Here is a 27335-nt window from a genome sequence, read left to right on the forward strand (position 1 = left end):
GGGAACCAAACCCGGGTCTCTCTGGACCATAGGCCGACACTCTAAATGCTGAGTCAAACTGGCCAGGGCTCTTTCCCACTTTTTTTTTTTGCTCAGATAGAGCGGGAGGGAGAGAGAGGAAGAGAGAGAGAGAGAAACATCGACGTGAAGGGACACATCGAGTGGCTGCCACCCGCACGACCGACCAGGGCCGGGGACAAACTGCAACTGAGGTACGTGCCCTTAGCGGGAACCGAACCCGGGTCTCTCTGTACCGCAGGCCGACGCTCCAAGCGCTGAGCCAAACCGGCCAGGGCTCTTTCCCACTTTTTATTACTTGAGTATAAGACAGTGGGAAGTAGAAGCAGCCAAGAGAGAACCTCAGTTCGGTGGGGTAAACAAAAGAGTCATCACTGTATATTTGGCCGTCTTCATGTTAGTCAAGTGCTGTTTCCACATTTAGTAATGAAAGATATCCACAGAAACTCCTTATATTAATTTAAGGCTGTAGCAGTGTTGGTTGAAAGTGTGAATGGAACCCTGGCCGGTTTGGCTCAGTGGTTAGAGCGTTGGCCTGCGGTCCGGAGAGACCCGGGTTCGGTTCCCGCTAAGGGCACGTACTTCGGTTGCAGTTTGTCCCCGGCCCTGGTTGGTCGTGCGGGTGGCAGCCACTCGATGTGTCCCTTTCACGTCGATGTTTCTCTCTCTCTCTCTCTCTCCCTCCCACTCTATCTGTACAAAAATTGGAAAAATGTCCTCGGGTGAGGATAAAAAAAAAAAAGAAAGTATGAATGGATTACAAGTGTACTGAAGCATAAGAAAGATTCTGTGATTTTTATGTAAGCTGTGTTTTGAAAACTCATGACTAATGCCTTTTACACATTTGCTAAATTTTCTTGAGAGAAGACGAAACTTTTTAAATGAAAGAGAAAGTACTGATCATTAATTTTTGTGTTTTTGTTTTTTTTAATGCCAGAAAACTCTGAAAAAATATCCCTTCAGCTTCATTTAGCTTTAACTTCAAACTCATCTTGGGTTCAGTGTCCTAGCCATTTGGAACTCATGAATCAATGTAGACACATAAACATACGTGTGGATCCCAGGGGCTTAAGAGAAGGATTACATTATACCGAGGTATTGGTGTTTCTTCTTCTTCTTTTTTTTACTTTTTTTACCTTTACAATGTTTAAAAGTACTTTTTGTGGCAGTCTTTTTCCCATTTAGTATGAATTAGTCAAAGGTTGTCCTGCATGTGTTTGTTTAGGCTATTTGCCATCAATTATGTGACCTCACATCAGAAAATTGACCAACTTAGTACCTTTACATTTTCATATTAGATTAATTTATTCCGTGAATAGATGACACTTTTTTCTTCTTTTTTTCTCTGTTAAAAGTTTATTGATAGGTACTGAAACTTAACATTTTGTGTTTTAGGTATGTGGCTATGATATAGCATCCCCTAATGCAGGTCCTCTGTTCAGAGTTCCAGTCACTGCAGTTATAGCAGCAAAGTAAGTAACAAGTTACCAACAGCTCACCTACACAGTAACAGCTGACCCTTGAACAACACAGGTTTGAACTGCGCTCATCCACTTACATGCGAATTTTTTCCGTAAATATCTGTACTGTTTTTCATCTGCGGTTGGGAGTCCACAAATGCCGAAGGCTGACTCTGCTCTGATCTTCACCATTTTATACAGGGGGCTTAAGCATCTGCAGGTTTTGGTATCCATGGGTTGTCCTGGAACCAATCCCCCATGGATACTGAGGGACAACTAAGTTTTGAGGGAGTCAAAAGTTATACATGGATTTTTTAATGCTTCTAAGTGTCAGCATCCCTAACCTCCGTGTTGTTCAAGGGTTGCCGAATTTTTTAATGGCTATTTATGGAAATAATGTGAACTTCTAAAGGGTTAATAGGCAAGACCAGAAAACCAGGTTTTAACTCTCCTCCCTGCTCAGTGTTCAAGTTGGCACATAGTCAGTCTTGTTTCTCCTTGTTCACTGTGAGAGTAAGTGAAGGCATCTGTTCTCTGCCCCTGCGCTGAAACTGCTTTCCACCAGGACGCCAGTACCCTTCCAACTGCCCGATTCAGGGGACCTCTTAGCCTTCATCTTGCCCAGTCCCTCTGCAACATTTGCTATATAACTTCATCCTCTTCGACCCCCCCACTCCATTTAAACCCCTTTTCTGTAGGATTACTATTTTGTCCGGGTTCTTCCACTTTTCCAGTCACCTGCTATTTCCAGGCTTTTTGCTTTTCATCTTGTCTTCCACCTGGAACCAAGGAGCTCAAGTCTGATCATATTGCTTCCTGTTTAAATATATCAGTGACATGTTCAAGGACCAAGTTATGCTCCTTAAAAAAGCAAACAAGGATCCTTTACAAGCCAGTGTTTTCTGTCATTTGTACACCAGATTACATATTTCCACTGACACTCTGGGTTTCCTCAGGACTGTGTGCATTTGCACAGCTGATTTCTTTGCTTCAGTTTCCTGTCTCTTAACAACCCGGCGTGTTCCTGGTCATCCCCAGGTGAAAGGTGTCCTTTCTTGCTGCTTCCCAATACTTTTTACAAGCCTGTGGTACAGACTTCTAATAACAGTGCCTTATATATAGTAGACTCTCATTAAATTTTTGTCATACTGACTAGAATTTGTCCTTAGCGTGTACTTTTCATAATGGGTAAATATACATTAGCCCTTTATGTTTCATTGACTTCTTATAAAGATGCTATGAAAGTAGTTTCTTTCTTTACTGTGTCATTATGGAATGGAAATATTTTGAAGCTATAAAAGGGGATTTACTTAATACCAGTCTTAGAGCTATAATCAGTATCAGTAACATAAAACATTACCTTTGATTTTAATATTTAGAACTCACTATAGCCTAGATTCTGGTAATTGGGAAATTCTGTGAATGCAGCACAATTTCTTTAATGAAAAAAAGTGAGCTTTCTTATTTTGAGTTTGTGTCTTATAAAGCAGACAAAGTAGAAAAATCATTCATACTGGGCTAGCCAGAGTTTATCTCTGCTAACATGTTGCAAAAATGAGGTTGTATTATGCATACTATTTTGTAACAGTTTATTTTAAGTTTATTTCTTTCTTTCTTTTTTTTTTTTTTTATCCTCACCCGAGGACATTTTTCCATTTTTTGTTCAGATAGAGCGGGAGGGAGAGAGAGAGAGAGAGAGAGAGAAACATCGATGTGAAGGGACACATCGAGTGGCTGCCACCTGCACGACCAACCAGGACCGGGGACAAACTGCAACCGAGGTACATGGCCCTTAGCGGGAACCGAACCCAGGTCTCTCTGTACCGCAGGCCGACGCTCCAACCGCTGAGCCAAACCGGCCAGGGCTTATTTTAAGTTTATTTCAAATGAACTTTTAAAATCTAGAGTACCAGTGGGCTTTTATAATTAATATAAAGCCCTTTCTATAAGAGTATCACATTTAATCATTAATTTGTATTAATTTTCAGAGTAAATGAATCATCACATTATGATGTAGCCTTTACAGATGTACATTTTAAGCCTGGTCAAATTCGAAGGCATTTTATTGAGGTTCCTGAGGGTGCAACATGGGCTGGTAAGTAAAATTAAAGTCTGTCTTGAGCGCTTATCTTTATGTACATTCTATATCTTTTATAATTATGAGTATGTAAAGTTCATATATCTCTATGCACATTTTTCTCAGAACAGTACAATATCTGGCACTCTAGATTTGCTATTAGATTCAAAACTTTTTAAAGATCTAGTACTATTTTGCATTGGCTCATACATCCATTCATATAGACAATCTTAAGATGTTTTCATGTTCATGGTTTTAACTTAGTTTAGAATAATAGCTTATGTTGTAGTGATGAAGTCAGAGTTGCACTGTCAAACAACTCTGGGCTGCTGTGCACGCACATAGAGCCCCTTCTAGATAGCTAACGTTAGGCTCTGATAAAGTATACACTAATCATTTTTTTTTATCCTCACCCGAGGACATTTTTTGTTCAGATAGAGCAGGAGGGAGAGAGAGAGAGACATCGATGTGAAAGGGACACATCGAGTGGCTGCCACCCGCACGACCAACCAGGGCTGGGGACAAACTGCAACTGAGGTACATGCCCTTAGCGGGAACCGAACCCGGGTCTCTCTACACCACCGGCTGATGCTGACGCTCTAATCGCTGAGCCAAACCGGCCAGGGCTACACTATTCATTTTAAAGAATAAAAATCAATGGTTAATATTCAGTCTGAAATCTTTTTAATGGTGAATGTTAGTAATTATAATGCCCTAATTATGATTTGTTTAGGCCGGTGTTGAAAATAATTAGGTTATTTATCTATTTTTAATAAGGATTTATCAGGTGATCCAGAATGGAAGTAGATCAGAACATGTAACATTCTCAGATTAGAAATGTACTACCAGGGAGTGGAGGACATGGGGAGAGTACAAACTTTCAGTTATGAGTAAATTCAATGGATTTAATATATAGTTAACAATACTCTATTGTATACTTGAAATTTGCTAAGAGATTAGATATTAAGTGTTCTCACTCCTGAAAGAATTGGTAAGTGTGATGTATGTGTTAACTAACCTCATTGTGGTAAACATTTCACAATGTATACGTATATCAAATCATCACATGGTATGCCTTAAACTTGTACAGTGTTGTTTGTCAATTTGATCTCAGGTGGAGAGTGGGGGTTAGACTGAAAAATAAAGAATAGTATTACAGATGATTTCTATTTCAAATAATGAGAAATATTGTTATAATACCAGATGTTGTATTATTAGCAATTGATTAGGTTCACAGAGCTCTGTGCCAACTTGACCTTGAGAACCAGAGAATTAAGCCTGGCTTAGTTCCCTGTATTACAGTGGGTATTCAATAGATAAGCTGCTGATCTTGCTTCACAGTGATTTGGGCTTACCTTTACATCTGCCTCAGAATAAAGCTAAGCATATGTAGTTCTGACATTATTCCTTCTAGAAGCAAACAGGACACAAATCAACCAAGGGGGAGAGACTAGGAAAAGTTATCAATGACGTTGAATAGATACTAATGGAATTTAATTAAGCATGATGACAAATAGAGTTTTCTAAAATTAAAATCCTTTTTAGTTTATCAGGATTTACTTGGCTTTTGACTAAAACAAGAGGAAAGTTTGCACTTAGCAGAGGGGAGAATGATTTTAAAAGGTGCCTGATTAGGACAATTGCGTGTCCACCTATGGAAAACTTGCTGTTTCATAGTATTTGCAGCATTGTGGTTGTTTATTTTAATACTGATTTATTTTCCGTAGCTGAATCTTCTACCCATTCAGCTTTATTAATACTCTATGATTCTTTGTTTTTAAGGAAATATGCAGATTTTCTTTGAATATATAATTTTATTATTGATACATTATTTCCTAATAAATTGGCATTCTTTACACCATTTTATGTCCATTTTAAATTTTATCAGTTTAAAATTTTGCTTCTTTTTCATTTTAGAAGTTACAGTGTGTTCTTGTTCTTCTGAGGTGTCGGCCAAGTTTGTTCTTCACGCGGTACAGCTTGTGAAGCAAAGAGCGTATCGAAGCCATGAATTCTATAAGTTTTGTTCCCTTCCAGAAAAAGGAACACTGACTGAGGCTTTTCCTGTCTTAGTAAGTTTTAATTAATAGTTCAAAATCCTGAAACTCTCTCTCTTCATTTTTTGGTGTGGACTAAGTATTTGAATTTGATTTTATAGTTCATATTCAGAGTTTATTGGGGCTGTATATATTAATGCCAAATCAACGAAGTAGGGAGATAGGTAGTCTAATTTAGGATACTTGAGACCGAGTCTGAGGTAGATATTGATCCCTTTTTAACTCTGAAATAGTTTAGTCAAAGGAAAGTGCTGGTCTGACAGATACTGGCACTTTGCATTGGGGACCCTGACTGATACTGTTTCTTCATCCCACAGTAGATTATTTTATCATTTAAGGTGGTTCTACAAGTCACTTAAGTTATTTTATTACTGCACTGTTGTAAAGAATCCATGAGGTTAATTTGCTTTCTAGGTGAAACTGCTACTGCTTCCTACAGAAATTACTTCAAAAATGGCAGATCTCCATTCTTACCTGTAGTGTTAGAAATAATGACTAGACCTTCCTCCATAGAAGGTGAATGCACTGACTTACTTTCTTAAACTTGCTACGTTGTGTTTCCAGTTAGTCATATGATCTTTCCTGTATCTTATGTTTCTGATTACTTTCACTTGTGTTCATGTATGTATCAGTGTTATAATTCATCTTTAAATTTTCTAATGTACTGATTTCTAGATTAGAGTGTTGGCCTGCAGAACAAAGGGTTGCAGGTTTGATTCCCGATCAAGGGCACATATCTGGTTTGCAGGTTCTCAATTCCTAGCCCCGGCTGGGATTGTGTGGGACGCAACCAGTCGATGTGTCTCTCTCATGTCAGTGTTTCTCTCTCTTCCTTTCTTCCTCCCTTCTATCTGAAAAAAATCAATGGAAAATATCCTCTTGCGAGGATTAACAACGAACAAACAAAAACTGAGTACTAAGAATCGTTTTTGGTTTTCATTATTTTGATAGGCAGAAGGACGTAAGTGACCATAATTTATTTCATTTTATTTTGGTTGCCAGGCAGCTGTGAGCCTGAAACTCAGCTGTGGCTATTGAATATGCCTTATAAAGCTGTAATAACTTTTCTCCTGTCATTATTTTTCCTTTGGTCCTAGGTTTTTATTCCAGTTAGTTTTCACCATTATTTTGTTGTATGTGTTTCAAAAGCTGCCTTAGATCTTTTATGACAAGCAATGTAGCGTTATAAGTAAATGACTGTATTTTAAATGTCTACATTATAACCCTGCAACTGTAATTTGCATAACTCCAGTACAAACAGGAAAAGTTTGAAAGCATAGAATTGCTTTGAAACACCTACTGTTTATATTCTATAATTTGAAAGAAATAGAAAACAAAGATTATTTACACATGTGTAATTTTCTCTTTCTTTGCAGAGTGGGAAAGCAATAGAATTTTGCATTGCTCGTTGGTGGGCAAGTCTTAGTGATGTCAATATTGATTATACCATTTCTTTCCATGGGATAGTGTGTACTACTCCTCAGTTAAACATTGTGAGTTCTGCATTTTCATTATTTTTAATGTCATTTATTTGTGTTATTGAAAAATAATCTCAATGGTTGGATTTAAAGTTCATTGAGAAAATTGCCTGTAGTTCTGAAAATAACCACTGAAAGTAGTCCTATTCATGGGTGCTTATAAACTTTGCATTAGACATTTATTTTACGTCCAAATATTGTTTTAAAATACAGTTTATTTTCAGTGAAGTTTGAGAAACTAATTTGATAAATATCCTTTATAGCATGCATCGGAAGGAATCAACCGTTTTGATGTTCAGTCCTCCTTGAAATATGAAGATCTGGCTCCCTGCATAACTCTGAAGAGCTGGGTCCAAACACTACGGTATTATTAAATGTTTTAGGGCTACAGATGTTGAGTATTGATATGGTGGAGGGCGGGAGGATCGCCTACACTCTTTGAAGAGGTAGTCATTTTCTTAAATCCACCCGAATGCTGGAGATGAAAATTCAGTTTATGACACTTTGGAATCCTGGCAGGTCTCTGAGAGGCAGTGGCTTCAAGCATTAGATAACATGTATGTAAAATTTTCAGAGCATCTGGCAGGACCTATCCTGTGAGGAGTGAGTGCCAGGCAAAACCTATCCTTCAACACTGTTAGCAATTGCCCCAGCATTGGGATCTGATTATATTAAGGGCTATTAGTTTATATTTGAAGATGTTTTTATCATGAAAAGATTACCTTTGTAATTACAAATTTTAAACTATAATATGTATTGCTGTGGTTCAGTCAGTAAAGACTTAGGTAAGTTAATGATTAAAATATTACAAAAATGCCCTTAGCTGGTTTGGCTCAGCAGTTAGAGCGTCAGCCCCCGGACAAGAGAGTTCCGGGTTCAGTTCCCGCTAAGGGCATGTACCTTGGTTGCAGTTTGTCCCCAACCCCATGGGGTTGTGTGGGTGGCAGCCAGTCGATGTGTCTTTCTCACATCGATGTTTCTCTCTCTTCTTCCCTCTCTTCTTCCCACTTTATCTGAAGATAAATGCAAAAATGTTCTCAGGTGAGGATAAAAAAAAATTACAAAATATACTGAAAAGGACAGTGTTTAGGAATACTTATTTGTCACGTGATATTTTATAGATTTTGTTGATTATAGTTATATTTGTCTCATTAAATGAATTCTTGAATAAAGTCATTTATGAATTGTCTCATTACAGTCCACTGAGTGCAAAAACAAAACCTTTAGGATCAAGAGATGTTTTGCCAAATAATCGTCAACTTTATGAGATGATCCTTACATATAACTTTCATCAAGTGAGTGTCTTTATAATAAAATATACTTATATAGTGTTTTGTTTATGAATTTAAAATGGAAGGATGGTGTATTCATTGTGTATATATGAAATAGAATTAAGTAATTGGTTAATTTGGAATTATTTTTTGTAATAATTATTTATAATGATCATAGTACCATCTAAGTACCATTCAAGTCTGAAGTTACAAATTCTAATTTGAGGTGACCTGGCTTTTGATTCTTAGTTTTTGTAATCACTGAATCTAATCATTGGTACCTGTCCAATATTACCTGTTCAGAGGTTAGCTGTCTCATCAGTGCCAGATGCTTTCTGGTTACGTAGTAGTTGTCCTGTTCGCTTTCTGTATAGCAGGCTTTGGAGCAGTGAGACATTAGAATAATTCCTAGGTTGAAAGAGTGGTAATAGTAGTTGAGGCCAGTGTAAATGTTGGATCAGAGAGTTTTGTAGGATCCATAGATTTCAGTAAAACTCATTGAAACATAGTATTTGGTTTTAATGTTTGGGAGATGATTGATTTCATTAAATTATGAAATTTCACTTTTATAAAGAAAATATATATTGCTTTATTAATGAATACAGCTGTCTAGGTTTGTATTTTTAAAAGTCTATAAAAGAGAAGTATCAGTATTAATGTCAAAATACTGGGTGTTCTACATTTTTTAAATTGGCTACCACAAGAAAATATTTTAATAATTTCAATGGAAAAGTCTCATCAATAACTATATTACAAATCTGCATTAGAATTCTTTTTTTTCTTATAGCCCAAAAGTGGGGAAGTGACTCCAAGCTGCCCACTACTTTGTGAATTATTATATGAGTCAGAATTTGACAGCCAATTATGGATCATATTTGACCAGAATAAAAGACAGATGGGTTCAGGCGATGCCTATCCACATCAGGTATGAACTTGGCAGTGGTTTTTAGAATTAATAGAAGCCATTTTTTGAACTAAAAAATTCTTTATGTTTTCTTATTGTAATATTATTGGGTGTGTGTGTGTGTGTGTGTGTGTGTGTGTGTGTGTTTAATGTCATAGTTTTGCATCTAGTACTTTGACACATCACTAGAAGCTCAATTGTCTGTTGTAGAACAGACCGTGACAACGTTTCAGCCAAGTATTTCAGCTGAATTAAGTTTTGAGGTAGATGAGGGCCTGGATGACATAAGCACTGGCCAGCATAGCTTTTTATTTTTAGTGTTTCTCCTTCCCACCCACTGCTTCCAACCATCTGAAGGTTGAAAACAAATCATCTTATATATGTGAGCACCTAGAAATGATTCTAGGTCTTAACTGGATAAAGAACACTATAGTAGTGCCCAGTGTTCAGTTTATTAGAACTTTCAAATTTATGTTTTTGTTGGACAACTGTGTATTGAACACTTCCTGTATGCCAAGTACTGTGCTTAGCATTATTGTATTGAAGAAAAAACCTTTTAATCATAAGTTACAGAAATTTTATCCCTGATTAAAATAGTTACAAGGAAATAATGTAAATCCTACAACATTTATAATTTTATACTAATAATGAAAATGATGTATGCAAGATATTTTTTTGTTAGTCATTCAAGGAATGATTTCCTTTTGTTCTCAAAGCAAGCCCTCTCTAGTACAGACTGGGTTATTGCAGAACCATTACTTTGGTTGCTTTTAATTTTTTTTATTTATTGATTTGATTTTTAGAGAGAGAAGATGGGAGAGGGAGAGAAAGATAGAAACATTGATGAGAGAGAACATTGATTGGCCACCTCCTGCATGCCCCCCACTGGAGACCAGACCCACAACCTGGGCCTGTGCCCTGACCAGGTATTGAACCAGCAACCTCTTGATGCATAGGTCGATGTTCAACCACTGAGCCATACTGGCCGGGCACTTCAGTTGCTTTTATTTATTTATTTTTATTATTTTTTTTTATCCTCACCCGAGGAAATTTTTTCATTTTTTGTTCAGATAGAGTGGGAAGGAGAGAGAGGAAGAGAGAAAGAGAGAGAAACATCGATGTGAAAGGGACACATCAAGTGGCTGCCACCCACATGACTAACCAGGGCCGGGGACAAACTGCAACCGAGGTACGCGCCCTTAGTGGGAACCAAACCCAGGTCTCTCTGGACCACAGGCCGACACTCTAACCACTGAGCCAAACTGGCCAAGGCTTTTTTTTTTTTCTTGGTATGTGCCCCTAGCCACTATGGCCTAGCGGGAACTGAACCCAGTACTCTCTGGTCCGCAGGCCGATGCTCCAGCCACTGAGCCAAACCAGCCAGGGCACTTCAGTTGCTTTTAAAATCTCATCAGAGCCCTGGCCGGTTTGGCTCAGTGGTTAGAGCATCGGCCTGCGGTCTGGAGAGACCCGGGTTTGGTTCCCGCTAAGGGCGCGTACCTCGGTTGCAGTTTGTCCCCGGCCCTGGTTGGTCGTGCGGGTGGCAGCCACTCGATGTGTTCCTTTCACATCGATGTTTCTCTCTCTCTCTCTGTTCCTCTCTCTCCCTCCCACTCTACCTGAACAACAACAAAAAAAATCTCATCAGAAGAAACTGCTGATGCAGAATACAGCATTCCATCTTCTCTAGCAGGTTAACTAGGTGGAGCATAGTAGATTTATATTCCTTGATCTCTGTTGGCTTCTATCAGCAATAAAGCAATGTGGCATTTTGATTATAATAGAAAGATTACTGGTCATGTGTATACATACGTGTGTATATCTGTCTTAGATATTATATGGCACCTCAATTCTGCTAATTTTGGATGTTGTTTTATATGTTCTTGAGTAACCATGAACTAGAAAACATAGCTTTTCTCAGCCTGGAACAGACTGATTTAGCTGAGAATATGGGGAGTGAGTAGCCTGCAGTTGTGGGAAGAATGAGGGCTTGGGAGTCAGACCTGCTTTTAGCTCCCTTGTCCTTTACTACCCTATATGTGATCTTGGACAGTTCACTGATGTCCCTGGTCCTGCTTGATTGGGATTTTGTGTGTATGTAAATTGTGTGTAGTAACTGGCACTGTACCTCATCTACTGTGAGCACTCTAAGTCGTAACTATTTCTATTTATCCTCTTTCTATAATTTCTGGTTACTTGGCTAAACTTTACTTTTTCTAATTTTTTTTTTTTAGTATTCTATGAAATTGGAGAAAGGAGATTATACAATTCGACTACAGATTCGTCATGAGCAAATCAGTGATTTGGAACGTCTTAAAGATCTTCCATTTATTGTTTCTCATAGGTTATCTAATACCTTGAGCTTAGATATTCATGAAAATCATAGTCTTGCACTTCTAGGAAAGAAGAAATCGAGTAATTTGACACTGCCACCCAAATATAACCAGCCATTCTTTGTTACTTCCTTACCTGATGACAAGTAAGTGATGACGTTGCTTACACGTAATGCCCATCTTACACACTGTAGTCTGTTAATGCTAGTTCATTACATTGGGCTAAATTTATAGTATGTTGTCATTGACCATTTTATACTAAGGTATTTTCTCCCTCTGATTTTTGAAATCTTAGTTATGGAAATTTCAGAATGCAATTGTTTTATCCCACCCCACCCCATCCCTAATTGTGAAACTTTCTCTCTCTCTCTTTTTTTTTCTCTTTTGAATCTTCTTGTTAGAATACCTAAAGGGGCAGGACCTGGATGCTACCTTGCAGGGTCCTTAACATTGTCAAAGACTGAACTTGGAAAGAAAGCTGTAAGTACTAGTTTTTGCTTTTTTTTTTTGACACTGAAATTACCTATTCTAAAATTTCCTTTTCTTTAAAGATGGGGATTAATTCCACTTTTCAGAATGGGTAAAAGAGAAGATCTCCCTGGCAAAAAAAGAAGAAAGAAATTATAATTTTTTCCTACCAAGTTACTTGTAGAGGTCAATTAATATTTGCTTATATTTTAAAATATTTAGTATTCTTTTTCCCATGCTTAAGTTACTTTGTCCCTGAACCAGTTCTACCTTACATGGCTAATATACTTGAATTTCCCATGAAACATACATATAAATTAAACTTGGTTTAAATAAATGGAATGTTTAAAGTTAAAGCACTTTGTAAAATTTTAACCAATGTAATAGTGGATCTTTTGGGGTTACTTCTAAAAACTAGTCAGAAAGATTATTACTAATGAACGATATTTTTAACAGACCTTTCTCTTGTTGGACTTGTACATAATTGTGTTGATAATTACAAGGTATTTCTTTTGGCATTGCCTTTTATTTTGTAGTTTCAAAATTACGGGGTTTTTTGTTTAAAACATTTTTCTGGTTATATTTTAGAGATAAATATTAGAGTTAGATAACTACCTGTTTTAGCTTTTCTATCTTTTCATTACAAATTTATTAGGAGAATAGTGTTTATATAGCTCTGCCACCTTTTGTCATATCATTTTAGCTCAGTGCTAGTAAAAGTTATCATTCTTACAATTTTGTATTTCTCTTTAGCATTAGTTCTTACAAACTAAGCCTACCACCCGATGCTGGAATCTATAAATGCTGTTATCAAATGAATAGATCTTATACATCTTAACAGGCATACTTACTTCTTATCACTGTTGAACCAAAGATCATTTATTTGCGTTTATAGAGGCATAACTTAGGAATTTTGTGCTTTGAAAAGTTGTTTCAAACTTTTGACATTTCTTGAGTTTCATTTCAGTCTATACTATTTATTTTGATATTCTTTAGTATGATTTGAAGTGAATGACTAGTTAATTGTATTGGAATTCATGGATTGTATTGGAATTATTGGAATTCATGGAATTCCCGTTGTTTTGGAATTCATGGACTGATTTAAGAAGTCCTTATAGGCTTTTCTTGTTGACTTCATTTCCTGGGTATCATTGCTGCTTCCTCATGGGGCTTCAGCAATGAGGTTCACATCCAGATAACTATTTTGAAGTGTCCACGTCCTTGTGATGACTATGACAGAAGAGCATTGTTATTAAAAGGATGTTTTTATATCATCCTGACATACCAAGGTTGTGGGTTCGATCCCTGGCAGGCCACATGTAAGAATTAACCAGTGAATGCACAAATAAGTGGAACAACAAATTGATGTTTTCTCCCTCCCTCCCTCCTTCCCTCTCTAAAAAAAAATCAATTGAAAAGTATGATTTTAGCAAATCAGAGATAATTACTACTTCCTAGCTGCATTCTTTTAGAGGCAGTTGTGAAGTTATAAACATGTGGAATTAACTGTAGTTATTACTTATCAGGTTAGATTTTCTTGAGAGCAAGAACCTAAAACTATAGAGTTAATTATATTTCCCAAGACATTGTTTATTTACTCTTCCCTCAGTAGTTTTATATTTCTTATGATTTTTGGTAGTTGGGAAGGTTCATTTTTACTTCTCTTTGACTTGAGTGAAGCTTTTTCTAAGAGTGCATTTGTTGTGTGTGATTGTTGTGATGTCCTTAAAAATCAGTCCCTGTAGACTGTCAGCTAAATTTAATGCTTACAAAAGTGTTTTGATAACTAATGGATTTTGCTCTACTAAACTTTCAAAATAAATTGAAAATCATTCGCCCTTAGGAATAACATTTGAGTGCATTTTCATTAAAAAACAGAAGTGGCAATGTTGCTTTCTTTAAAAACCTGCCATCTTGATCACAGACCTGACCCTTCTAAGTACTGTGACACATACAGGTGGAATGTAAACTGGGAGAAAATTAGACAGAGGTGGTGTCTCCATCCTGTGTAGATGATGCATGTTTTCTTACAGAATGTCGTTCTAACTCCCAGGGCCAGTCTGCAGCAAAACGACAAGGAAAATTTAAAAAGGTACTGATTGTCAGTTCTTTAAAAAGATGTTTTAAAGCCTTATTTGCATATTAGTTAAATTTTTTTTTTCTGTCACTATTATAAATCTTTTTTTTAAGTCTCTCCCTTAGTTTCCTTTCTTTAAGTTCTGCAGTGTAGTGCTTTTAGCTTATCAGTGTTGGCATACTGCTTTCCTAAAGTTACTTTTCCTACCATAAATTGCTGGCGGACCCCTGTCTTATATATATAGATAGATAGAAATTAATGCTATTTATTTCTTACTATAGATAAGGAGTACTATTTGAAATTTTGCATATCTAAAATCCTATAAAGAGATGAATATGATTTTTTTCAGCTACATAGATAGGCCAAACAATTATTTTTAAAGTCTAAAGAATTCTTAAATTGGACGATTTGGTTTAAAAATATTATTAAGGTATTTCAAGTGAAGTTTATTCCTTGCTCTTGCATATTCTTAAAGGGCAGAGACAAACAGCAATGGACAAAGCAAGAACAGAAATAAGGACTGTTGACCCAAAATTAAAACTTACAATAAGAGCATAAGTAAATTTTCAGACCATATATTAGCAAGTAATCTGATCAACTTTTCTGTAACTTATTTGACAGTCTCTGATTAAATTCTGGAGCCAAAGTTAACTCAAAAGAGAAAAATTCTGCTTCAGGTGTACTTGAGAGAGAGAGATGAGCTCTCTGGTGAAAACCTGCTGACATTTATCATTTAGTGATTTTTTTAGTTCAAGCAGGAAGCTTTTGCTGTGGGAGAATTAGTACTTTAAGGTATAAACAAAAGATACCTCTTTGTTTGATATGAAACGGGCTGACCATTTTATAATAGGTGAAATTTATTTATTAAAAAGACCTCTGAAATGTCCAATTATCATGTAATGATAAATACTTTGTTCAAACAGAATACACTACTGGTAATCACCTTTCCAGATTTTTTTTTAATATATATTTTTTTCATTATTGATTTTAGAGAGAGGGAGAGGGAGAGGGGGGGAGAGAGAGAGAGAGAGAGAGAAACATCAATGAGAGAGAGCATTGATTGTCCACCTCCTGCATGGCCCCCACTGGGGACTGGGCCCACAACTTGGGCATGTGCCCTGACCGGGAGTCAAACCAGTGACTTCCTGGTGCAACCAGCGATCCACACCAGCTGAGCGTTTCCAGATTAAAAAAATATTTGCCCAGCTGGTGTGGCTCAGTGGTTGAGTGTCGACCCATACACCAAGAGGTTGGCGGTTCGATTCGTCAGGCAGTCAGGGCACATGCCCAGGTTTGGGCCCAGTCCCCAGTGGGGACATTGCAGGAGGTGCAGCCAGTCGATGTTCTCTCTTATCAATGTTTCTGTCTCTCCCTCTCCCTTCCTCTCTCTCTGAAATCAGTGAAGAAGAAAAAAAATATTTTAAGAATCTGCTCCTCTATAGACTAGTATTTCTCAATTGCGCTTCTTGACCCATTGGTGGGCCTTGTACATTCATTTATGAAATATAACCAGCTTTAAAGCAAAAACAGAATAAAGTAGGAAATGTCAGTTCACCCGACTCATAAAACTGTAATTTCACTTTTATGTATAGATTGTCTGTCTTTGGGTCAGTGTGAAAATAGCTTGCAAGCCACTGCTTTAGAGAATGAGGAAAAGGTATTCTAGGAGCCCATTAAAAATAGAAGATACATATCACAAAGGCATAAATTTATTTTTCTTCTTCCTCTTGTATATTTCTCTTGAGCTTTGGGGAGTTGTGGTGGATTTTGTTTGGATTAGGTTGTATGAGATAGAAAACTATCAAATGAATAGAAAAATTATTATTGATGGTTAGTAAAGCTTTGTAAAAAGAACTTGGCAGCTAGAGTTACCTTTTCTCATTTCTCTCTCTCTCCAGTGCAAGTACACATGAAGCTCTTATTTTAAAAATAATTATTATTACAGATTTATAGTCATATAACTAAAATACATTACTACTTTATTGCCTGGACAAAACACCAACTAGGTTTTTCTGTGGACTTGGTCTCTGGGTTTCAGTGACTTTTGATTTGAAAATGTGTTACACTTTTTTAAGCTCATTGTAATATGAAAGAATATATGGTTACTTTAAATAGATTATAAATAGCATTCAAATATATTATTCTTTAAAATAGCTATTTTAGTTTGTGTAAATGTATTACAATTTTGAATTTAGTTGTTAATAATTTAAGAACTAAGGAAGTTGTTTTTTTTTACCCAAAATTTTAATGATGGTATGTTATATCACCCAAAGAATAGTTAGTTACTGATTTTGTGGATAAGTGTGACTTTCTAAATAATACCATTCAATTCAAACACTGGTGAAATACTTTGTGAGTGGCGGGAATGATACATTAAAAAAAAAAAAAAAAAAACCTTACTCTTAAGTAGCCATTATAGAGAACTTTAGCATTTCTGCTCTGAAGATTCTTCTTGACTCTGTTTTAAACTTATAATCAAGATTTTCCAAGATTTACTGGTACAAAATAATTTTTATTAAATTGACCCTATGCTGAGTCCTTAGAATAATGTGAAAATACTGTCAAAAAGAACAGATGACCATGAATAACTTCATTTTTCTTTTGATTAGGAATTAAAACTAACATGTTCATAATTCATAGTAATAAAAAATTGTGCTGATATACTTTATAAGATTATATTAACATTTATAATTTCTAATTTGATATATTTAACATAAAAGGCTGATTATGAAACCTGGATTTTCTCCCTTCTAATTCATCTTAAACTTTTCCTGTCTCTTTTGTGCTTTTAGTGATAATTTATGGTTGCTGTGATATAGGATTTCTTCCTATTTATAAATCTTTGTTAAGAGTTTATTGTTAATCATAAATTAACTTTAATGGATTGTTTATTTTAAATTCAGTTCTGTTTTCTCTTTTCTGTGCTAAAGCATAATAGCAAATACCTTACCTCTGAGCTTCAGAGGAGGAGTTGGCCCACAACAGAGGCTTCCCATCTGGAAGTTTGTGTCTTTCCCTAATCAGGCAAGGAGGAGGGAAAACTAGGGGAGCTCAGGTTAGAGTGAATGTGGACTGCCAAGTTCCTCCTCCAGGCAAGTGTCATTCACATTTTAGTATACTGGATAGTACAGAAGTGTGATCCCAAAGAGAACAGAAGAATAATGGTTGGAGGCCATTCATACCTTTAATTCTTACTTAGGTTTGTTGTCTTTGCTATAAAGATGACACTGAAGCAATCTGTTCAGATAAGAACTTGTTAGTAATTATCAACTCAAATTTTGCAGACACTTGGCTTTGTCCAGGGCAGTACCCACCTAGGAAAATGAACCTCAAGAAGGAGAAAAGGGTGGTGGCAGGGTCCAGAAGGAGCTAGCCCCAGCAAAATACCTGATTTCTTTTCTCTGTCTCACATTTCACATAAGATCGTTATGTGCAGGCTCTAGCTTCCTGACCTGAGGGAGGGAGGGAGGGAGGGAGGGAGGGAGGGAGGGAGGGAGGCACCTAAATGGCTAAAAATGGATTTGTGTGGTTATTTCCCATCAGTGTTTTTTTGTGCTTAAAATGAGTCATATTGAAATTGTAATTATTTTATGGTGGAATACTATTAGAACAACTATAACAGTAGTTCCTTATATTTAGTGTTATAATTATACCCCAAAATGAAGTTTAATTGTGAACATTTTAAATGGCCATATTTATGTAGTATTTATAGCTAAAAAAAAACCTATTTTGGGGAAGGTGGGGGCTTGCAATACTATTTTTTAACTCAATCAGTGTAAAGATTTTTTTAAGTTACTGTGATTAGAGCAGTAAAAGTCTTTTTGATAACATAACTTGATCCCGTTTTAGAAATTTTAAAAAATGAAAACAAATATAAGAGTTTAATTTAGATGAATTTTAAATGTAAACCTAGAGATAGGATTTGAGAAATTGACTTAATAAATGATTATTTAATTAAGGACACCTAGTTATTATGCTGAAAACAGAACTAGTAAATATAATGTATAATGATTTGATTCCCAGATAATGCATTACTTTTCATAAGTAAAGATATATGTTTTAATAAAATAGACAGAAATAGACATAATTTGATATAATTGCACATTTCTCTGCTCTCTACAAAGCCGGACTTTTCAAAAGATCTGTATTTGTTTACTTGATCTGTCTTTATCTTTCTTAAAAGTCAGCCTTTGCTGTCCCCTTGAAACTGGTCTTGTGATGATCATCAGCCACTGCTGTCAGGCTTTCCAGTTGTTTCATTCTCCTGTCTTACGTCACCGCTCAGCTACAGGCGTCAGCTGACCTCTCTTCTTTCACACTGGCTTTTCTCAGGGCTGCCATGACCTCAGATTCTCTCTGAATTCTGTCTCTCTCACAGAGCATCTAGATAGTAGAATGCTTTGGACCAAGTCCTGGGCTCACTTTTCCCCATCCCCCATCCCTACCAGTTCTACTCACCCCCTAGTTTTATTTATTTATTTAAATGTGGACTGCTTTATGAATTTGCATGTCATCCTTGCGCAGGGGCCTTGCTGATCTTCTCTGTATCGTTCCAATTCTAGTGTAAGTGCTGCTGTAGCGAGCACTCATCCCCTAGTTTTAAACATCATCAATAAGAACTGTTGGTTCCACCTTCACAGAAAATCTTGAATCTACTCATTTCTTTTCTACAGCCTGTTTTACAGTTCAAGACAGTGTTGGCATGTCTGGGTTCGCTTCCTAACTTGTTTTTCTTTTTTTCTACTTTTGCCTTCTATCATCCATTCTCCAAATAGAATCAAGAATTATTAAAAACAAACCAAAACTTTTAATTCATACAGGATTCCGAGTCATTAAACAAAAAGTAAAAATCTTTAGTCATGTCACTGCCTTGCATAAAACTTCTGGTAGTCTTCCTATTGCACTTAGAATAAAATCTGGGATTTCTTTTTTAACTATATTTTATCAACCCTACTTAATATGGTTGCTGCCCATTTGCTCAGTACATACGGCTGTGCTCCCCATGTACCAAGCTCAGGGTTTTTTTTAACTTTTTTTTTTTTTATTACTGATTTCAGAGAGAGAGAGGAAGAGAGAGGAGGGAGAGAGAGGCAGAAACATCAGTGAGAGAGAGCATTGATTGCCGCTTCCTGTATGCTCCCCACTGGGTATTGGACCCACAACCTGGGCATGTGCCCTGCCAGGGAATCAAACTGGCGACCTCTTGCTACAAGTGCATGGGTCGACGCTCAACCACTGAGCCACACCGGCCAGGCCAAGCTCAGGGTTTTGCACATGCTCATCTTCTACCTTCAGACACTTCTCCCTCTCCTTGTTTATTTGAGGTTCATTCTTTTAGGTCATTTAGGTTTATTTAGATTGAATGATACCTCTTTAGAGCGGCTTTCCATAATCACTTTGTCTACAGTGGTTCCCCCACCTTACCTAGCAGGCTTATTTTCTTCATATCATGCATCAATATCTGGTATTCTGTATTTACTATATGTTTGTTGTCTTCCCCCACTAGACTATATGCTCCCTGAGGGCAAGAATGATCTTTGTCTGCTTTGTTCTTCAACTCTCAGAGTATCATGTGGCACATTAAGGGGCTCAATAAGTCCTGTTGACTGAAGGAAGAAAATTTCCTTTAAATTTACTTAGGAAAAAAAGAGGATCTTTTTTGTTGTTCTTCTAACTTACTTTTTCCCTTTCTCAGATACAAAATGTTCAAAGCTCAATTCATTTTTATAATTAGTCTATCAGGTAGAACTAAAAATATCAAATACATTCATAGAGAAGTTTATGCTTACCTCTCTTATTTTAAAGGAGATAGTATAAGCATTGGTACTTTAAAGTTGAGAAGAAAATTACTTTGATTACAGATTGGAATTTGTTATGTATTGTGTTGCCTTAGAACAGGGGTGGGGAACGTCCAGCCCGAGGAACATATAAAGCCTGTGTAATCAATACCAGCTAACATCACATGCCTCACCAAATTAGCCTGTCCAAATATAGCAGGCTAATTATTAAGTCGATAATTTTGTATGGGCCTCAAATGATGTTATAAATATCTAAATGGCCTTTGGCAGGCCCACCTCTGCCTTAGAGTCTGGAATACTATGTAGTACAACTTAGGTACAGTCCATGTTATGTGATATTCATCTGTTAAAGGTGATTTTAAAATATGTAAAATTAAGCATGTTAATCTAAGACTCTTTCTCCACATTCATAGGATGTAATCCCTGTTCATTACTACCTAATACCTCCACCAACAAAGACTAAAAATGGCAGCAAAGATAAAGAAAAAGATTTAGAAAAAGAGAAAGATTTCAAGGAAGAGTTTACTGAAGCATTACGAGATCTTAAAATTCAGTGGATGACAAAGTAAGTTTTTAATGGATTTTAATCCTCTGAGAGTTTACTTTTATTTTCCCATTTATAACAGTATTGTGTGTATATGCACTGGCTGTATTAAAAATGTCAACAGTAGATGGTAGGATTATAGTTACTTTTAAATTTTCTTATAATTATATTTGTTTTAGAATTCCCTTTTGTGATAGGAATCTTTAAGTTTTTATGTTAATCACTTACTCTGATTTACTCTTAGAAGAGAATTTTCCTGGGAGGTATAAAAAAGAAAATAAGCCCGGCTGGTGTGGCTCAGTGGATTGTGTGTTGTCCCATGGACTGAGAGAGGTCCCAGTTCTATTCCTGGTCAGGGCACATGTCACGGTTGCAGGCTCAATCCCCAGTAGGGGGTGTGCAGGAGGCAGCCTATTGGTGTTTCTGTCTCACATTGATGTTTCTCTCTCTCTTTCTTCCTTCCCCCCTCTTCTCTATAAAAAAATCAATAAAAACATGTTTAAAAGAGAAAGAAAATGAATGCATGGAGTAGAAAATAGATCTCAGAAGGAAAGGGCAGAGGTGGGAAGAAGTTAACCAAAGAACTTACATGTATATATGCATAGCCCATGGACACAGACAGCAGTGCTGTGAGTGCCTGGGCCGGGTGGGAGCTGGGTTGAGGGGGGTAAAGGGGGACATCTATAATACTCTCAATAATAAAAATAAATCAAAAAAGAAAAGAAAAATCACTTTGCCCACTCTCCAAAGATAATCGTTGTGCTATTATTATTTACCTCTGTTTTTGTACATGTAGCAGAGTGAATGATACTGATTCTGTATCCTAGTTTTCCAATTACTATTTATGAGTATTTCCTATGTCATTTAATAGTCCTTTAAAATACCATTTTTAATTTATTTTTTAATTTTTTTCAAATATTTTTCCAATTTATTTAAAGTGGAAAAAAAAAGTTTGCCCATTTCTTTCACTCTTTTACCTGCTGCCTCTGGCAAACACCAATTTTTCTCTGTATTTATGACCTTGATTTTTCTTTTTTTAGATTCTACCTATAAGAGAGATCATTTGTCTTTTTCTATTTTACTTTTTTCACATAGCATAATGCCCTTGAGTCCTGTCCAGGTTTTCACAAATGGCAGGATTTCATTCTTTTTAAGGCAGAATAAGATTCCATATTATAGCCCTGGCTGGTTTGGCTCAGCGGTTGGAGCGTCAGCCTGCAGTCCCGACAAACCTGGGTTCGGTTCCCGCTAAGGGCATGTACCTCGGTTGCAGTTTGTCCCTGGCCCTGGTTGGGTCGTGTGGGTGGCAGCCACTTGATGTGTCCCTTTCAGGTCGATGTTTCTCTCTCTCTTCCTATCTCTCCCTCCCACTCTATCTAGACAAAAAAAAGAAAAGAAAAGAAAAATGTCCTCAGGTGAGGATTAAAAAAAAAAGATTCCATATTATATATATAAACAATTTCATTATACATATGTGTCTCACAGTTTCTTTATTCATTCATCCATTGATGGACCCTTAGGTTGTTTCCATAAGTTGGCTATTATAAATAATGCTGCAATGAACATGGAGTGCATATATTTTTTCCAGTTAGTGTTTTTGTTTTCTTTGGATAAATATACAGGCCATCTGTATGTCTTCTTTGGAAAAATGTCTATTCAGATCTCTGCCCATTTTTTTTTGTACATGCCCCGAGCGGGAACCGAACCTGGGACTCTCTGGTCCGCAGGCCAACGCTCCAACCACTGAGCCAAACTAGCCAGGGTTCTTCTGCCCATTTTTAAAAAATTAAATTATTGGTGTAACATTGGTTAATAGGATCATAAGGGTTTAAGTATATATTTCTATGATACATGATCCCTATATTGCATTGTCTGTCCTCCACCCGAAGTAAAATAATTTCCGGTTACCATATATTTTGGCCTCCTTTACCCTTTACTATACCCCAATCCCATTCCCTCTGATAACCACCATACTATTGTCTGTGTCTATGAGTTTCAGTTTTATATCCCACACATGAGTGAAATTATATGGTTCTTAGCTCTTTCTGACTGACTTATTGTGCTGAGCATAATATTCTCAAGGTCCATCCATGTTGTCACAAATGGTACAATTTCATCTTTTGTTATGGTTGAGTAATATTCCATAGTATATACGTACTACATCTTTATCTAATACTCTATCAAAGGACACTTTGGTTGTCTCCATGTCTTGTCCATCTTGAATAATGCTGCAATGAACATAGGGGTGCATATATCTTTGCAAATAAATATTTTTGACTTTTTTGGGTAGATACCCAGAAGAGAGATTGCTGGGTCATATGGTAACTGTATTCTTAATTTTTTATTTTTATCCTCACGTGAGGACATTTTTTGCATTTATCTTCAGATAGAGCAGGAGGGGGAGAGGGGTGAAGAGAGAGAGAGAGAAACATCAATGTGAGAGAGACACATTGACTGGTTGCCACCCACATGACCCCAACTGGGGCCAGGGATAAACTGCAACCGAGGTACGTGCCCTTAGCGGGAACCGAACCTGGGTCTCTCTGGTCCACGGGCAGATGCTCCAACCACAGAGCCAAACTAGCCAGGCCTTAATTTTTTTTTAATCCTCGCCTGAAGATATTTTTTTTCTATTTATCTGTTTATCTTGAGATAGAACGGGAAGGAGGGAGGGAGGGAGAGAGACAGAGACAGAGACATCAAGTGGTTGCCTCCCCTATGACCCAACCAGGGCCGGGGACAAACTGCACCTGAGGTAATGTGCCCTTGACCGGAATGGAACCTGCGACTCATTGGTCTGTGGCTGACACTTTAACCACTGAGCCAAACCAGCCAGGGCTATTCTTAAATTTGGGGGGAACCGATATATTGTTTTACTTAGTATCTGTAACAGTCTACATTCCCACCAGCAGTGAATGAGGGTTCCTTTTTCTCCCAACTTCTCCCACACTTGTTATTACCTGTGTTTTAAATAATAGCCATTCTAACAGGTGTGAGGTGGTATCTCGTAGTTTTGATTTGCTTTTCCCTAATAGTTAGTAAAATTGGTCATCTTTTCATATGTCTCTTGGCCATTTGTATGTCTCCTTGGGAGAGGTGTTGGTACAAATTATCTGTCCATTTTTTTGTTGTTGTTTGGTGTTAAGTTATATATTTTGGATATTAACCCCTTATTGGAGTTTTTGTTTACAAATAACAGATTTCCATTCTATTGGTTGCCTTTTTGTTTTGTTGGCAAAGTTTCTTTTGCTGTGCAGAAACTTTTTAGTTTGGTATAGTCCCATTTATTTAGTTTTACATTTACTTCCTTGACTTTGGGGTCAATTTCATGAAATGTTCTCTAAGACCAAAGTCCATAAGTATACCTATGTTTTCTTCTATGTATTTTATTGTTTTAGGTCTTATATTTAGGTCTTTGCTCCATTTTGAATTAATTTTTATACATGGTGACAAACTGTAATCTAGCTTCATTATTTTGCATGTGGCTTTTCAATTTTCCTAGCACCATTTGTTGAAGAGGCTTTTTTTCTCTATTGTTGTTTTGGCTCCTTTGTCAAAAACCATTTGCCCATATGCATGTGGTTTTATTTCTGGGCTCTCAGTTCTGTTCCATTGGTCAGTCAGTGTGTCTGTTTTTCTGCCAATACTATGTTGTTTTGTTTATTGTAGCTCTGTAGGATAATTTGAAGTCAGGTAGTGTGATACCTCTGCCTTTGTTCTTTTTTCTCATGAATACTGTGGCTGTTCGGAGATCTTTTGTGGTTCCATACAAATCTGATAATTTTTTGTTTTAGTGATATAAAAAATTACATTGGGATTTTGATGAGGATTGCATTAAATCTGTATATTGTTTTGGGTAATATGGCCATTTTAATTATTGATTCTTCCAATGCATGAACATGGAATATCTTTCCATTTCATTGTTTCTTTTTCAATCTTTTTTTTTTTTTATCCTCACCCGAGGACATTTTTCCATTTTTTTGTTCAGATAGAGTGGGAGGGAGAGAGAGGAAGAGAGAGAGAGAGAAACATCAACGTGAAAGGGACACATCGAGTGGCTGCCACCTGCTCGACCAACCAGGGCCAACCAAACCCGGGTCTCTCTGGACCGCAGGCTGACTCTCTAACCGCTGAGCCAAACCGGCCAGAGCTCAATCGTTTTTAATGCTGCTTTTTAGTTTTCAGTATATAGATCTTTCACATCCTTTGTTAAGTTTATTCCTAGGTATGTTATTTTTTGCTGCAATTGGAAAAGGAATTGTTTATCCCTTTCTTTATCTGAAGTTTCATTGTAAGTATATAGGAAAGCAGTGCATTTTTGTACACTGATTTTGTATCCTGCGACTTTACTGTATTTGTTTATTGTTTCTAATAGTTTTTTGGTGGGGTCTCTAGGGTTTTCTATATATTAGAATTATGTCATCTGCATAAAGTGATGCTTTTACTTCTTCCTTCCCAATTTGGATGCCTTTTATTTCTTTCTCTTGCCTGATTATTCTGGCTAGGACTTCCATAACTATGTTGAGTAAGAGTGGTGAGAGTGGGCATCCTTGTCTTGTTTCTGATTTTAGAGGAAGAGCTTTCAGGTTTTTACTGCTGAGTATGATATTGGCTGAGGGTTTGTCATATACGGCCTTTATTATATTGAGATACTTTACTTCTATACCCATTTTATTGAGTGTTTTAATCATAAATGGATGTTGTATCTTATCAAATGCTTTTTCTCCATGTATTGTTAAGATCATATGCTTTTTCTCCTTTGTTTTCTTAATGTGATGCATTACACTGATTGATTTGGGTATGTTGAACCATCTTGTGCCCCTGGAATAAACTGCACTTGATTGTGATGTGCTATTTTTTTGTTTGTTTGTTTTTAATTTGCTAGTAGTATTTTGTTTACAATTTTTGCATCTGTATTCATGAGATATTGGTCTATAATTTTCTTTTTGTGTGTTATCCTTACCAGGTTTTGGTATCAGGGTTATGTTGGCCTCATAAAATATTTTAGGAAACATTGCCTGTTCTACAACTTTTTTGGAAGAGTTTGAGAAGGAATGGTATCAGATCTTGTTTGAACATTTGGTAGAATTTACTAGTGAAGCCATCTGGTCCTGGACTTTTATTTTTGGGGAGGTTTTTGATGGTTGTTTAAATTTTCTCACTAACCGTTTGTTTAGATTTTTACAATTCTTCATGATTTAGGGTTTTGAAAGATTATATATTTCTAGGAACTTTTGCATTTCTTATAGATTACTAAATTTGGTAGCGCATGGTTTTTAATAGTATTATTTGGGTCTTTTGTCTTTTTCCTTAGTGAGTCTAACCCAGGAGTTTGTCAATTTTATTAATCTTTTCAAAGAACCAGCTTTTTGTTGTATTAGTTTTTTGTATAGTCTTTTTGTTCTCTATTTCATTCAGTTCTGCAATAATTTTTATTATTTTCTTTCTTTTGTGGATTTTAGGTTGCTCCCCCCCCCCCCTAGTTCTTTAGGATGTGATACTAGGTTGTTTACTTGGGATTTCTCATTTCTTGAGATGGGCCTGTAATGATACAACCTTCCCTCTTATTACTGTTTTCACTGCATCACAGAGGTTTTGATATGTTGTGTTGTCATTCTCATTTGTCTCTATATATCTTTTGATCTCACCTTTTATTTCTTCTCTGACCCAGTCATATTTTTTTAATACTATTTTGTTTAATCTCCACATATTTGTGGGTTTCTTTACTTCCTTTTTTGCAGGTGATTTCTAATTTCAAAGCATTGTGGTCAGAGAATATGCTTGGTATGATTTCAGTTTTCTTGAATTTGTTGAGGCTAGTTTTGTTACCCAAAGTATAGTCTATAATTCAGAATATTCCATGTGCACTGAAGAAGAAAGTATGATACAGTGTCCTGGGATGAAAGGCTCTATAAATGTCAATTATGTCTATTTGATCTAATGTGTCATTTAAGGCCAATATTTTTTTATTTTTTATTTGGATGATCTATCTAGAGCTGTCAATGGAGTATTAAGGTCCCCAACTATAGTTGTGTTTTGGTCAATTCCTTCCTTTGATTATCTTAGTTCTTTTGGTCTATTTCTCTTTTAATCCTCTTAGTAGTTGCTTTACATATTTCAGTGCTTCCTGATTGGGTGCATATATATTAAGAAGTGTTACATCTTCTTGATGTAGTGTCTCCTTTATTGTTATATAGTGTCTATCTTTGTCTCTTGTTACCTTTGTTATCTTAAAATCTATTTTGTCAAATATACATATGGCTACACCTGCTTTTCTGTGGATGCTATTTGCTTATAGAATTACTTTCTACCCTTTCACTTTGAGTCCAACTTTGTTTTTGTAGCTTCGATGTGTCTCCTGAAGGCAGCATATGGTTGGGTTTTGTTTTTGATCCATTTTGCTGCTCTTTGCCTCTTAATTAGTGAATTCAGTCTATTTACATTTAGTGTAATTATTGATGTATGAGGATAATCTGCATCTATTTTATCTTTTGTTTTCTGGTAACTACGTGCTTCTGTTGGTTCTTTTCCTTTGTGTTTCTGTCTCTTGTTTTTGTTTGGTGGTATTCCATACTTCTTTCCTTTATTTACTCTTCTTTTAAGCAATGTGTCTCAGTTTTGTTTTTTGTGTGTGTATGTGTGGCTATTATTAGGTTTATATAATTATGTACATATAGCAGTCCTTTTTCTTTTGAATGCATCTGATCTCCATCCTCCTTTGCAAATTCAGACCTTTACCCCCCCCCCCCCTTTAATGTTTTTCTTGTCACAAATTATTCCTGTTGCCCTGCCCAGTTTGGCGTAGCAGTTAGAGCTTGGCCTGTGGATCAGAGAGTCATGGGTTCGATTC

General features: G+C 36.5%; 1 protein-coding gene and 1 non-coding gene across 9 annotated transcripts in view; one reads left to right on the forward strand and one right to left on the reverse strand.

Moving 5' to 3' along the window:
- TPP2 (tripeptidyl peptidase 2) overlaps positions 1-27335 on the forward strand; it is an 88479-nt gene that overhangs the window by 46337 nt on the left and 14807 nt on the right. For 3 of the 8 annotated variants that reach the window (XM_036249509.1, XM_036249511.1, XM_036249512.1), the window contains exons 14-25: positions 956-1113; positions 1414-1490; positions 3467-3573; positions 5473-5627; positions 6989-7105; positions 7354-7454; positions 8289-8385; positions 9149-9286; positions 11500-11744; positions 12000-12078; positions 14120-14158; positions 20355-20506. In XM_036249509.1, coding sequence (XP_036105402.1) covers positions 956-1113; positions 1414-1490; positions 3467-3573; positions 5473-5627; positions 6989-7105; positions 7354-7454; positions 8289-8385; positions 9149-9286; positions 11500-11744; positions 12000-12078; positions 14120-14158; positions 20355-20506 — 1465 coding nt within the window. Of the gene's footprint in view, positions 1-955; positions 1114-1413; positions 1491-3466; positions 3574-5472; positions 5628-6988; positions 7106-7353; positions 7455-8288; positions 8386-9148; positions 9287-11499; positions 11745-11999; positions 12079-14099; positions 14159-17073; positions 17204-20354; positions 20507-27335 lie in introns of those variants that run through there. The other 5 variants (XR_004957990.1, XM_036249510.1, XM_036249513.1 and 2 more) reach the window with 4 other exon arrangements.
- On the reverse strand, positions 18623-18729 carry LOC118623067. Its single transcript, XR_004958182.1, has one exon. It is a non-coding gene; the product is annotated as a U6 spliceosomal RNA (small nuclear RNA).

This window comes from Molossus molossus, unplaced genomic scaffold, assembly GCF_014108415.1.
Source record: "Molossus molossus isolate mMolMol1 unplaced genomic scaffold, mMolMol1.p scaffold_m16_p_9, whole genome shotgun sequence".
Taxonomy (NCBI): Eukaryota; Metazoa; Chordata; class Mammalia; order Chiroptera; family Molossidae; genus Molossus; species Molossus molossus.